This window comes from Trachurus japonicus, chromosome 1 (genome assembly GCF_045865225.1).
Source record: "Trachurus japonicus isolate A0001 chromosome 1, Traja_1.0".
NCBI lineage: Eukaryota > Metazoa > Chordata > Actinopteri > Carangiformes > Carangidae > Trachurus > Trachurus japonicus.
Window position 1 is genome coordinate 11,969,685 of NC_140907.1, and position 13,543 is coordinate 11,983,227.

A 13,543-nucleotide genomic window follows, 5' to 3' on the forward strand; every position below is an offset into this window, starting at 1 on the left:
ATGGCTCTGAACCTGCTGCCAAAGTCTGGACTGATGCTCCTTTGACCCTTAAGAATCCACTTAGCTGGTCAAATGTACAAACCCCTGGGTCTACAGAAAAATTAATGATACACACAAATAGCAAAATATGAGTCATCAAATCTAATATGTTGTCAGACACATTCATAGATCCCTCCACAGAATAAGTGATCAGAAATTAGAATAGAATAGAATAGAATAGAATAGAATAGAATAGAATAGAATGAATATTTATTGTCCACTGAGGTGGGAAATTATCTTTGGCAAAGACAAAGACAAAACAGCACTAATTACACTAAAAACAAAACCTAAAACCACAGTAAAAACACATTAAATAAAAAAAGTAAAAAAGTAGAGCAGTTCAAGTGAATGTCTGTGGGTTGGTCATTGTCAAATAAGAGAAATTCAGCATGACTGTGGCTTCTTAAAGCTGCATTGATGCATGTTTTGCCACTAGGGGGCATAAAACACCTGAAACAGTCAGACAGATGTGTCCATCCATTTCAGCCCAGAGCCTCCTGATGTGAAATTTGGTGCTAACCACCGCAGCGCCCAGTGCCACCTTCACACTGCATGGTTTGGTGATGTCCCTGGCCATATATGTAAAAGAAAATACATCAGTACTTTATAAGTCTTGTTTTCCCCAAACATAGAGGTGAAGATGTCTTTTTAAATGTTTCCACATTAGAGTGGACAAGGCCTGTGTGCGTGTGAGTAAGAAAACAACCATGACAGTGGCCGCAACCTACACTTTAGCCTAGGTATAGAGGTATAAGGCTTCAGAGGGACAGAGTGTTTTTATACATGAGTCTGAGGACCCACAGTCAACACTGTTTGTTTTGTGCAGCATGTGTATGTGTGTGTGTGTGTGTACTGCATGTGTTATCAAGAGGAAGTGATTATAACTTGGTCAGGGGGAAACCTCCACTTGCGGCTGCAATTGTTCAGCCCTTCCTGGCTGTTAGAGAGGAAGAGCAAACTCCATCACTGTCACACTTTTTCTCTGCCTCCCTCAATCTCTTTCTTCTCCTTCACTCGTCTGATCCATTTATTTATTTATTTTCACTTTTTTTTTAATACAAAAATTTGACCTCCTCCATCTGCAACTATGCAGGCTACCTAAAAATATCCCTTGACTGCACTTTAAGGAAGTTGTCCCTCCCTGTTTTGGTAGATACAAAGACATAGATACATCATGTCCATGTCAATTTTCTTTGATTCTACAATACATTAGATTTAATCACAGTCAGTCACCCAAATACACACTTACACAGAATGACTGTAGCAGCTGCAGTGTAGCCTATTGTGTATGGGCGTCAATTATGTTATACTGCCATCTATCGCCTGAGGCATGCAATGATAGGCCACACTGTGAGCATACCTACAGTAGAAGTGGAACTTACAGAGCAAAATCATCAATAATGTTGAACAGACGGGGACATTTTGTTCATAAACACAGCTAGGTGTTTGATAGCAGCTGCTGGAGGGGAAGGTCTGATTACTAAATTGAAAGTGGCACAGCTGTAGGTCGTTAAGTCAATCACAGCTAATTAGATTCACCTGCAGCAGCAGCAGCAGCAGCAGCAGCAGCAGCAGTCCTACTATTTAAACCTTCCTGCCCAAGCTTTTTTTTAAAGTTTCTATCCGTGTGAGTGAAGCAGCACGACGTGTTCACCGTACCAAGGCAAAGAGCAAAAAGGTCCACAATGCCCACCAAGATGGTCACTGACGAGCGGCTCTCCAAATTCAAAAACAAGGGCAAAGACCTCGCGGTAAGTTGATGTTTCCGTTTGCATAGGGGGGTAGTGATTCGGTGAACGAATTTTTTTGAACGACTCATTCTAAGGAACTGATTCTAGTGATTCAGTACAGTCAAAATAACTTCCGATCCCATCACTAATAAACTGTAAGCTGTAAGCTCTAAATTATTATTATTTGATCGACACTGCATAATATTATCAACCGGCAGAAACTTCGTGAGAGAAGAATCGCGGAGTGCGTGGAGCTGCGCAAAGCTCACAAGAATGACAATTTCCTCAAGAGGAGAAACATCACACTGTCGTCTCTTCCGGACGAGGAGGCCCTCTCCTCCGACTGTATCAACGAGACGGTCAGTTTCCAGAAATCTTTCGATGATTGAGTAAAAACTTGTTCCGGTTCTAAACTGTTGCTTAATATTTGTAGGTGTTTTCTTATTCCATTGAGGACATTGTTAAAGACGTGAACAGCGACCAGAAGGAGTCCCAAACCCGAGGCTGTCAGGCAGCCAGGTGAGTCCTCAGAGGAATAAGCTAATGCATCTACTTAATAATTTTCCACCTATCTTATAAGTGAATGTATTAGTGTTTTTGACTGATTGGGAAAACTTTTAACTGGGGTTTCTGGGAGTAGCTAATATTTAATTTTCTGACACCTTGAAGTAGCTGAATGTCCATCCTATGCTCCATCCATTGAAACTAATGGCAAGAGAAACCAGAGACAAATATAAACTGAACATGTGTCCCACTCCCCACAGGAAGCTGCTATCTCAGGAGCGTAACCCCCCTCTGAAAGAGATCATCGATGCCGGTCTGCTGACCCGTTTTGTGTCCTTCTTGTGTATGGATGACGAGCCGGCTCTGCAGTTTGAAGCAGCTTGGGCTCTGACGAACATCGCCTCTGGAACATCTTGGCACACACAACAGGTGTTAACATTGTATTAAGACCTCTACAGCAAAACAATGGTTGGCCTAATGTGTACTGTGATTGACATAACAATCCAATTTCACTGTATTTGCGCTCTTATGTCTTCCATTATCCTAAATCTCTAATGTCTTTAGGTGGTGGAACACGGTGCTGTACCAGCTTTCATCGCCTTGCTGGGCTCACCGATGCTGCATATCAGTGAACAGGCTGTCTGGGCTCTTGGAAACATTGCAGGTAGAAAAGCTGAATAAAACTTTTTATATTTGCATCATGTTTACTGACTTTTCAATGAAAGGTTCTCATTTTTCAAAAGTAATTACTTAAGCAGTTGTCCAGTTGGGTGTTAAGGTATGATGTCACTTTTGAGTCATGATTCAGACTGAAGGGCTCAATGCTGAAAAGTAACGCAGTGATGGAGAATTTGTGTTTCACTGACTTGATGTACTCGTGTGACTACATTAACTGACAGGCGATGGTGCAGCTTATCGAGATGTCCTGATTGAGTGCAATGTCATCCCGGCTTTGCTGGCCCGTATATGCCCAGACACACCCGTAAGTCAAAACCAGCAACCAGTCCATGAAGTTGAACTGGTTTACAAACCCTAAAGTTAAGCCATTTTTTACATGTTGATAAATCTACAGAACTCTTGATGACTTAAAAGGCTTACAAAGCAGCTCCATAAGTTTTAGTGCAGCACTTAACATCTTCAAATTTACTCTGAATCTGACTAAACTGGCTGAAGAATAGCATGAAATCTTGGTCTCCAAATTTACCCCTTTGAAACTGTCCAATGTGGGTTAGAGCTCTCAACTCATTAATATTCACATGTTGACTCCTCAACCTAAAACTTAAAGAAGTTAATAGTGTACCCCTTAACAACTGCAACATTTTCTCAGGTCGGTCAAGTCAGTCACAGGTTTTGCTCCTGTATGGTTATTTCAGCTCACTTGTGATTTATATCTCCAGGTTGGCTACCTGCGCAACCTAACATGGACCCTGTCCAACTTGTGCCGAAACAAGAACCCATGTCCACCCTTGTCTGCAGTCCTGCAGGTAAATGAATGCCCCAAATAGGTTCTCACCCTTTCTAGTAAAGGTGCCCAAAATACCAGCGACTATACTGACTATACTGTACTTTTCCTCCAGGTGCTTCCATCTCTGATCCAGTTGCTCCACCATAGTGATAAGGACATCTTGTCTGATGCATGCTGGGCAATCTCCTACCTCTCGGATGGCGACAATGACCGTATTGATGTTGTAGTAAAAACTGGCATTGTCCCTCGGCTGGTGGAGCTCCTGAGCCACAAGGAGCTCAGTGTCATGGTAGCATTTTCAAACAGTACAGACTGTCCTTTAGCAACTTGTACCATGACCTTGGTTTTCCTGGGAGTCTCTGTATTTCACGGTTTCTTTAGGGTTACTGCCAATTCCATAATTGGCATAAACTTGGGAAACCACTTCTGACCTTTTTTCCTGACCTCCAGACCCCGGCTCTTCGCTCCATTGGAAACATAGTGAGCGGCTCTGACTTGCAGACCCAGGCAGCGATTGATGCTGGAGTTCTGGATGTCCTACCTCAACTGATGAGGCACCCAAAGGCAAGCGTGCAGAAGGAAGCAGCATGGGCATTGTCCAATATTGCTGCAGGACCATGTAAGCAAATCCAACAGCTCATCACCTGTGGACTGCTCCCTCCTCTGGTAGAACAACTTAGAAATGTGAGTAGATGATAGTAGTTTTTTTTTTTTTTTTCTTACATGATTTTGTTGACTTCAGCCACTTCTATCAGACATCTTTATTGAACATGGCTGTTGTGCTCCCAAAAACACAACTTTACAGTGGAGACTCTAATCTTTTGGGGGGGGGGGGGTTATTGTATTATCTATACAATAAACTTTGTTGTGAAGCCCTTCAGCTGCCTTCAGAATAACTTGATAAATTCCCTTGAGATTAAAATGTACATGTTCAAACAACTGGAATTTGGAGGCTATGGTGAACATGAAGCCTTCGCATAATCTACTACTGGCCTTTTAGCCTGAGAACATGACCATGTGAGGATTGATTATCTATAAGGTGACATCATGGGACATGGTGTCCCTCCTGTGACAAGCATCTTAAGCATTAACTTAACCAAGAATAACAGCCCCTCAACTTTGACCCAAGTAGTTGTGGCTGTAAGGGAAATTAAATCTGTGTTGTTTTTTTTTCTAAACTTGATGAGCCCAGTGTTAACTGTTTTAACTGGATACTGTAAAATGTTAAATAAGGAGGGCTTTTTAAAAAGCCTTTTCTATCCCCTCAGGGAGATTTTAAAACTCAAAGGGAGGCAGTGTGGGCTGTGACTAACTTCACCAGTGGGGGCACTGTGGAGCAGGTGATCAATCTGGTACAGACTGGAGCACTGGAGGCAATAATCAACCTGCTGCAGGTCAAGGATCCTAAAGTTGTTTTAGTCATACTGGATGCCATCAACAACATTTTCCTGGTGAGGAGGAGGTGGGGTCATAATCGGATCAACCAGAACTCTTAAGCTGAGCAGATGTCTGATGTTTTCAGTTGCTGTGCATGTCTTCTCAGGCAGCAGAGAAGGTTGGTGAGATAGAGAAACTTGGCCTGTTGGTTGAGGAGCTGGGAGGGCTGGACCGCATTGAGATGCTGCAGAACCATGACAATGAGATGGTATACCAGGCTGCACGTACCCTCATAGAGAAGTACTTTAGTGACGTAAGTGACATTATAAACCTCATATCTAAGGTCTTTTGTGCATTAAACTGATTTGTATCTGGAGGTGAGGTAATCTGTGTGGCATTCTTGGCAGATGGACATGAAGTAATGTCTGTATTTGACTCTTCTCATCCCTCTAGGACGACGTTGAGGGAATCCAGGTTGCTTCTACCAATGATGCGTTTGAATTTCAGTGCTCTGATGTTCAGAAAACCTTTGAATTTTAAATTTGGCTATACCATTGTATGTTTTAATGTCTGTGGAAAAATCAATAAATATAACTGAATTCATGTACTCTGTGTCTGTCAACAAACGAATCAACAGCGGGTTGTCTGGGTTTGAGACCATGTAGGGGTGGTGCATGTATCAAGGCTGAGGTGGAGCTGTGGGTAAATGCAACCAGACTGACTTGAAATGTTGAAACCAGCATATTGGGTACACCAAGCTAAAACTTCAGTCGAGTTATCCCACCTTCATGAAGGTTAAAGGTTCAGTTTGTCAGTGACATTGCTTCACTGTTTGGGGATGTGGTTTGTAACAAATTTTGTTTAGCTTGGCCTCATTACCATGCCTTGAGTGGGCAAAATGATGTAAATGCCTCAGTAACGAGCTCAACAGCACAAGTAACGCTCTCTACACTTGAGTGCAACTCTAAAATGTTAAGTGAGGACAGTTGATGACCTTTGGCATAGTCAACACAAGAGCAACAGGATTTTCTGCACCAGTGAACATAATCTCCCTCTGGACGTCTACCACGTCACTTCAACTGCAGCAAACTGCCTTTTTCTGAGTGATGGACTTAGTGCATATGATTATTCCTTTTGCTATAACTCATGCAGTAAAGGGTCATGTTTCCATTTGAATACAAAATTACACTATTTGTTTGACAACTTCATTTTGCTTCTTTCTCAAGGCAGATATTCAAATCCTACAGTCAGTACTGACAGCAAAGGGTTTTGCTAACTATGGCATAATTGCTGATAATCTGAATTGGCAATGTGTAAAAGTTCATCTGTCAAATTACTTAATTGTCAGAGTCCAGAGACTCTCTGCCATTGTCTCTGGACTCTGACATGTATTACAGCTGCCCCCCACCAGGGGACGGTGTGGATGCTACGCTCAGTCCTGGAGTCACTTGAGAGTTCTGTGTCCTCACAGTGGGGCAGCTTTGCACGGGTAAGACCTCAACTGGACTCCACGTTTTTCTGATGTCAATGTCCTTTTATCTCATTTTTAGCTGTTACATTATCTGTCACTGTATGGTAGTTAAGCTCCTTGAGGACTTCTCTCCTCCCTGCATACAAACACAAATGGGGCTAAGACAATTTATTGTAAATAAAAATACATTATTAAACTAAAAAGCATGCAGGTCCAAAATATATGCAAAGGTCTCATTTTATTTTTTTGATATGAGCTTCATGGGTGCCAGAGAACACCTGGGGGCTCAACATACTGAAAAACATTTCTTTCATACATCTTTTTTGTTTTTCATACATTAATATCAGCTTTTCCAACTCAATGAAAAGAAGTTACTTAAATCTACAGTATTTCACAACTTTATGTGTTAACTTTTACCATGTTGCAAAATTTTTAAAAAAAAGATATAAACATATTTCTTTCCAATCTCATACTTTTAGATCAAAACAACCCCTGAGAAATAACACTGTTCCTTTTTCATCACAATGTAAATATAATACCAGCTTGTCTTTACTTGTACTAAATGGAATCAAATGTTTGTTCACAGAAACCATCTTAAATAATCTGAACTCACACCCACAACCACTTTCGAGCAGCTTCAGATGGGACTGAGGTCTATGCACCAGTAAATCTTTGCCAGAGTTTTGTTTTTAATGGTGACTGTTTCATTCATAAAGAGAAAGTTGACCCAACAATTCACAGTTTCATCATTGTCAGATTTCAGTGTGATTCCCTCACAGGAAGTGAAGCAGCTGGCACTGGGCTGGGCAGGCAGTCCACCAACTTAGTGCTGAGTGCTTCTAATGCTGAGTTAGTATTTAAACTGAGGTGAGGGAACGCCATTTAAAACAGAAATTACTAAAAAAGTCTGTCTATGTCACACAGAGTGATTTTGGCCCCTTGTAAATGATACAAATGGAGTGTTTCAGTCATGAGAAAGAAAACAAATACTAGTGGAGAGTTTGTGAGTGGCACAGTTGCCAACAAAAGCACCGAACAGCTTATCTTCATCTACTGTAACAGACAGTGAGTGAGAGTGTGTGTGTGTGTGTGTGTGTGAGTGTCTACATCTTCTCGTAGGTGAGTTCATGTCCACAGGTGGTGCAGGTTTTCTTGTAGAGGTCCTCCTCTGGATCCACCACCTCCTCTGGTCCGTACTGGTGTTGGTGAACGCTGGTGTCTTTGGTCCACATGCTGCTTCTCACTGCCCTGCGCAGCTCTGACACACACACACACACACACAAATGTTGATGTTTAAACAATGCTCGGAGTAAGTGACTTTGCATTAGAGAGTTTAGTCTCAAGCAGGAAACCAACCTTTGACTTTCTTGTTGAAGCGTTTCTGTTTCTGCACCTCTCTGTTCTCCTCCCTGGTCTCCTTGGCCTCCTCCAGAGCCTCCTCTGAACCCCAAACCTCCGTACACCTCTTCTCCACCTGCAGTGCACACATCAGACAGACTCGTTAAGGCAAAACCAGGGGAAGGAAACCTTATAGAAAAACTGCGTTATTTGGTATTTGACAAAAATGTTTCTGGCTTAAGTTTATAGATAGATAGATTTAACCTAATTGCACTTTTGATTTTTCATTTACTTTTTTTCTTTTTTGGGGGGAAAATTGTAAGAACAGCTCAGAATTTTGAACGGGAGCTGGACTTATAAATGATTGACTAACTAATTAGCCAACTAATCATTTCAGAACTATTGAAATAATTACATTCAATTCAAATTCAAAAAATTTGAATTGGATGTAATTATTTCAATAATTACAGGACTGAAGTTTGGAACATGTCCTATATCTTGATAAACTCTTACTATTTGTATAATGATGTGAAAACGTCTAGATATTTTAAAATATTTTGTGCACATAATCAAGCTCAACAAGCTCAACAGAGGGTTATTTCTGCTTATGCTCCATTTAGTCGTGGCCATTAACAAACACAGGTGGCCACCAACTAGTGAAACAAGAAGAGCAAAACACATAAGACAACTACAGACCCACTAGACATTTTACAAACCATGTAATTGTTGCAATTTTGTATTGTGTACAGTGTGATATAAATGAGCATACACTTGTTTAGAGCAGCTGTGATGTACCACACTATTATATATGCAGGTGTTCAACCTGCATTCTTGAAGCTTCAGCCCACACACACACATACGCAACCACACACACCGGCACGCACACAGCACCTGTAGTTTGAGGTAGAGCTTCATGTCTCCCCAGCGTGGGTTGTGGGGGTTTTTCTTCAGTATAAACCTGAGCGGAGGCTCTCGCCTGTCCAGGTCACAGTCCTTCAGCAGGTAGTGCTGCTTGGCCTCAGTTCTGGAGATCAGCTTGTGTTTCTCCTCGTTGTCTCTGAGGGGGGAGATCCTGAAACTGTTAGTTTGTCTGATCAAGACAGACTACAATCACAGAGAAATGACAGAACAGTACACGTGCTACTGTCATACAATAACCAGAATGCTGTATCCTGTAAAAACTACTACTACAACTCCAACTATACTTCTACTAATAAGAATATTGATAATAGTTTCATAACATACAACTTGGTATTTTTATTCAGACATAATGCAGATAACACAGTCTGTCAGAATTGGACATAATTAACAGCAAACACAAGAATAGATTCTAACATTTCTCATTAATTCAGAAACAAATGTCAAATAAAAAGAATTAATTACAAATATGTAACAGTATACTTCACAGTGTGTGTGTGTGTGTGTGTGTGTGTGTGTGTGTGTGTGTGTGTGTGTGTGTGTGTGTGTGTACCTGCACTTGTCACACACAGACAGGTCAAAGCTGTTGCTGAGGTAGGAGTCCATAAAGGGTTTTTGACAGTCATCACACACCAGGTAGTCTGGTTCAATCACCGGAGCTGGAAACAAAATACAACCAGAGAGAGAGAGATGCTCACTACACAAGTCAATATTGTTTGCATTGCACACGCACGCACACACAGACACACACACACACTCACCTGGCTGATGCACCACCTTCACGGCCCTCTGCTCCTCCTCTCCGCCCTCCTCCTCCTCGATGAAGAACCCTGCTCCGGAGTCGATGGTCTTGGAGACTTTAGCCGAGGTCGCGCCCTCCACGGCGGACACAGGGCGGCTCGCCAGGCGGGCCTGCCGGAGCATCAGGGCGCGCTGCCGGTTCCTCTCGATCTTAGCGCGCATCGCTGCAGAGAGCTCGGGTTGAGGACGGTGCTCCTGCTCGGGTTGAGGACGGTGCTCCTGCTCGGGTTGAGGACGGTGCTCCTGCTCGGGACCGGCAGCGTCCACCCCTCCAGACCCTGAGGGATCCATGCTGTTCTCCACAACACCGATCACCGCACGCACATGAGTGAGGAGACCCCGCAGACCGGTGGTCGTTGTGATCCATACAAAACCACAAAACACAGCCCCGCTCTGTTGTTACGACAGTGACAGCTGCACGCTTCCGGCTTCGTCTCCTTCTACTACTACTTTAAACTCTGAACCCGGGAGCATCGCCGCCTCTAGCGCCCTCATAGGGAAACTCACTAGTACTGCATTTCTATTTATCATTTACATAATGTACTACATAGTCACCATGAATGAAAAGGAGCAGGATAGAAAAACTTATAGTACACTGCAAAAACTCAAAATCTTTCCAAAAATATTTGTCTTATTTCTTGTCAAAATGTCTCATTTCTAGTCAAAACTAATCTCTTTCCACTTAAAATAAGACTCATCACCTAAAAACCAACTTGTTTTTAGACAGTTTTCACTTGTTTCAAACTCATTTTCAATTGAAATAAGTAGATAAATCTGCCAGTGAAAGCAAGTTTTTTGTGCTTGTAATAAGAAAAACTTGCTCCACTGTCAGATTTTTCTACTAATTTAAAGTGGAAAATTTGCTTGAAAAAAGTAAAAAAGTGTCTAAAAACAAGCAACTTTTTAATGTGATGAGTCTTATTTTATGTATAATTGGATTTATTTTGACTAGAAATGACATTTTGACTAGAAATAAGACAAATATTCTTGGTAAGATTTTGAATTTTTGCAGTGTACCTGCCCCTTTCTATTGTTATAATTGCATTGGCTATGCCAGAGCCAGAAATTCTCTGGTAATGTATAGTTAGCGTAGTAGGCTGTAGATCAGGGGTGTCAAACTCATTTTAGTTCAGGGGCCACATACAGCGCAATTTGATAGCCCTAACCCTAACCCTAACCCTAGCACGATAACCTAAAGAACTTTGAATTTTTCCCTTTGTTTTAGTGCATTATTAAAATATTAACAGACCTATCCATTAGAGCAGACCTTTACAATGCTACAAATGCTGTTTTTTGTCTTTTACAGCAGACCACCAAACCAGAAGATGAAGGAGAAAGTTAAAATGCTCTCGATAAAAGACTGATAAAACATAAACAAAATTCTGTTACAGACCTCAAAGGAGTTCAGCTTTCTTAGTAGCCTACTTTTGACAATTTCGAACTCATTCTTGAACTTGCCTTAGGTTTTACACAGTTTTTTTCTAAAATCAATGACAAGCTCTTTTGTTTTTTTTCACATTAAGGTCAAGGAAATTTTCTGGATTTTTTTTTTTTCTGGAAATATTTTGGTCCGACTCTGACCCTTGAAGGAGAGTCAGAAGTGCTGTATCGTCTGAGAATTTCACCAAGTAGCCTATAGCTGCCCTCTTTACGAGACCTGCAACTGTCTGTATACAGAATGAAAAGAAGGGGAGATAAAACACAACCCTGTGGGGAGCCTGCGTTTGAGACCACAACATACAGTAGCTCTGTTAACTAAAACCTGCTGCTTCCTATCAGTAAAAATATTTAAAGCAACAATAGGAACTGATCAGGTAAATTAAAATAAGAGGAGAGCCATTGAATTAAAACATGCTGTTGCATCTTGTTAAAAGCTGAAGAGAAATCAGCAAATAAAAGTCTCACATGTGATTTTGGCTTCTCCAAGTAGATTTTGTCAAGAGTTTAACGTCCTATACCCCCTTATTCACAGACCATGCTGTGTTTACTGCACTTGCAAAGCATCACTCTAACATTGTTGCCCACTCAGCGTCAAACCGAGGAGGAAGAATCTCTGCAGGTCTCGCAGAGGGTGCACTAAGGGTTACACACTAATTGGGCATCTTGAGCAGAAACTGCATCTAGAAAGCAGAGAGGTGAGTCTGTCCTTTAAAGGCTGTCCTCTGGTGTCCAGTGAATCCCTGTTGCATCACACTGTTCATGGCAGAGAGCCACGCATGCTGCTGTAAGAGGCTTGAGTCAAAGAAAAGCAGATCACATCCTGGTAGATGACGCTGCAAATCTCATCGCTGTTGTGAGGGAGCCTGCGAGGAAACGTGAACTGACTTTTTAAGTGGCTCATTAGATGTATAATCTTGTGTGACCTTTGCAATTAGACAGTCTATAATGATACCAGCAATGTGTTATTGGTAATATTAAAATACCCACTTAGCAATTGTCCCTGCTTTTCACACAAGCCTTGATCATCATTTGCAAATATTCTGTACTTGACCAGTTTAGAGATCTGTTTCTGACCAGCATTATGACGCAGGTGGTGAAAATTTGAGTTTCCATTTATTTGATCATATAACACTTTATACACCGTTGAATGATATATGGTTTTTTTTTTACAGTATAATACATGATTCAAGTAGTACATGAATATGATTTCACACTTGCACAACGTACACAGGAAATACAAAAGCATTTTATCATCCGTCATGGTAGTCAAACTGGTTGAGGATTAATTGTTATAAATGTTTCTGAATGCATTCATTCATACTCATGTTTCTCACATTTGGATGAGCCATCAAAGTAACAAATGGTACCGCAGAGACAGACTAAATATGAGGATGGACTCTGAGATTGTACCTTATGTTTTTAAACTATGTGCTGACTACCATTACATACAGGAGCTTATGTACAGTCTCGCTTTACAGTTTACAAACATTTTATACATATACAAAACACAGATTTTTTTTTAAATACGTGGGAACATTTAGGATCATGGACAATTTCTTTTCACATTTAGACAAAAAAAAAATCCAATTACGAAAACATAAAAATAAAAAAGTGGTTGGGTAACACAGTGACACAAAAATGTGATTTTTAAACCTTTGGTGACATACAATTGATCTCCTTATAGAGGAAAGAACAAAAAATGTATGCAAATGTATTCCTGAGTAGATCTGAGTGCTCTCATTCTGTATGCTAACCTTCACCAGATTACAGAATATAAAAGTTTCACAGAAAACTTTTTGCAGTACACCAGCTTTCAAAATTATTTATCACCTATTTGTTTCAGATGCACCAATATGGGGTGTAACAACAGAGGATGGACCTTTAGTGAGCCTCTCTCCAAGACTGATGGAGAATAAATGATCTCTCCTCATTCAGTCTCACGTCATATATTTGATATAGAAAGCAGGGGAAATGAATGGTGACTTTATATACAGTAAATTATTCACTAAGACTTTCTTTAAAATAGATGTCAGCTGATCATTAATGGGTGATGATCTGTTTGTCTAGAGGGGATGTTGGTCTCAACTTTTCTAGTGTTTCAGGAGCACTGAATCTAATTTGGTCTGTTTGAGATATTCCAGGATGGTTATATACATATTTTAGGACTGTCTGAGTGTTGTAGCTTGTAGAACGGCAGTCAGGCAGCTCAGCATGCGCCAGGCGGTGCAGCTGATGCAGAAAACATCAACAACGCTGGCACTGATATGTGGCTGGGTCACGACTATATCTGCCTCATGTCACAAGTATGTTTCCTTCCCACCTGTGTTTATAGGCAGTTTATAGACTTTGCTCATAAAAGACAAAGCAGGGGGGGGGGGGGAAAGAATAAATCAAACAAATAAACAAAAAAAATAAATAAATGGAAACATCAGCCAAAAAGGAAAAAAAAGAGAGACAATC

General features: G+C 41.0%; 2 protein-coding genes across 3 annotated transcripts; one reads left to right on the top strand and one right to left on the bottom strand.

Moving 5' to 3' along the window:
* The first annotated feature begins 1,648 nt into the window (after positions 1-1,648).
* Positions 1,649-5,717, top strand: kpna7 (karyopherin alpha 7 (importin alpha 8)). Its single transcript, XM_085773084.1, has 12 exons — positions 1,649-1,790; positions 1,988-2,128; positions 2,203-2,288; positions 2,534-2,702; positions 2,838-2,937; positions 3,173-3,255; positions 3,671-3,757; positions 3,851-4,027; positions 4,189-4,422; positions 5,007-5,189; positions 5,282-5,428; positions 5,569-5,717. The coding sequence occupies exons 1-12, from the start codon at positions 1,725-1,727 to the stop codon at positions 5,653-5,655; spliced, it is 1,560 nt and encodes a 519-aa protein (XP_085629210.1). The 5' UTR covers positions 1,649-1,724; the 3' UTR covers positions 5,656-5,717.
* A 1,789-nt stretch (positions 5,718-7,506) lies between these two features.
* On the bottom strand, positions 7,507-10,018 carry xpa (xeroderma pigmentosum, complementation group A). Of its 2 annotated transcripts, XM_085773061.1 has the most exons (6): positions 9,911-9,949; positions 9,604-9,862; positions 9,396-9,501; positions 8,816-8,981; positions 7,943-8,060; positions 7,508-7,844 (listed from the first exon to the last, which is right to left on the bottom strand). In XM_085773061.1, exons 1-6 carry the CDS (start codon positions 9,932-9,934, stop codon positions 7,690-7,692), a joined length of 828 nt encoding a protein of 275 aa, XP_085629187.1. In that variant the 5' UTR covers positions 9,935-9,949; the 3' UTR covers positions 7,508-7,689. The 2 variants fall into 2 exon arrangements, with proteins under 2 accessions (XP_085629179.1, XP_085629187.1); XM_085773053.1 differs by having other exon boundaries at positions 7,507-7,844; positions 9,604-10,018.
* Positions 10,019-13,543: the final 3,525 nt, after the last annotated feature.

Bases quoted from the DNA above. Each gene is read 5' to 3' on its own strand.
- kpna7 (XM_085773084.1), top strand. From the start codon at position 1,725: ATGCCCACCAAGATGGTCACTGACGAGCGGCTCTCCAAATTCAAAAAC. The intron at 1,791-1,987 runs GTAAGTTGATGT...ATCAACCGGCAG, and splicing joins ACAAGGGCAAAGACCTCGCG to AAACTTCGTGAGAGAAGAAT. The intron at 3,758-3,850 runs GTAAATGAATGC...CTTTTCCTCCAG, and splicing joins CCTTGTCTGCAGTCCTGCAG to GTGCTTCCATCTCTGATCCA.
- xpa (XM_085773053.1), bottom strand. From the start codon at position 9,934: ATGGATCCCTCAGGGTCTGGAGGGGTGGACGCTGCCGGTCCCGAGCAG. The intron at 8,982-9,395 runs GTACACACACAC...CTCCCCCCTCAG, and splicing joins TCTGTGTGTGACAAGTGCAG to AGACAACGAGGAGAAACACA. The intron at 7,845-7,942 runs GTTGGTTTCCTG...TGTGTGTGTCAG, and splicing joins CTTCAACAAGAAAGTCAAAG to AGCTGCGCAGGGCAGTGAGA.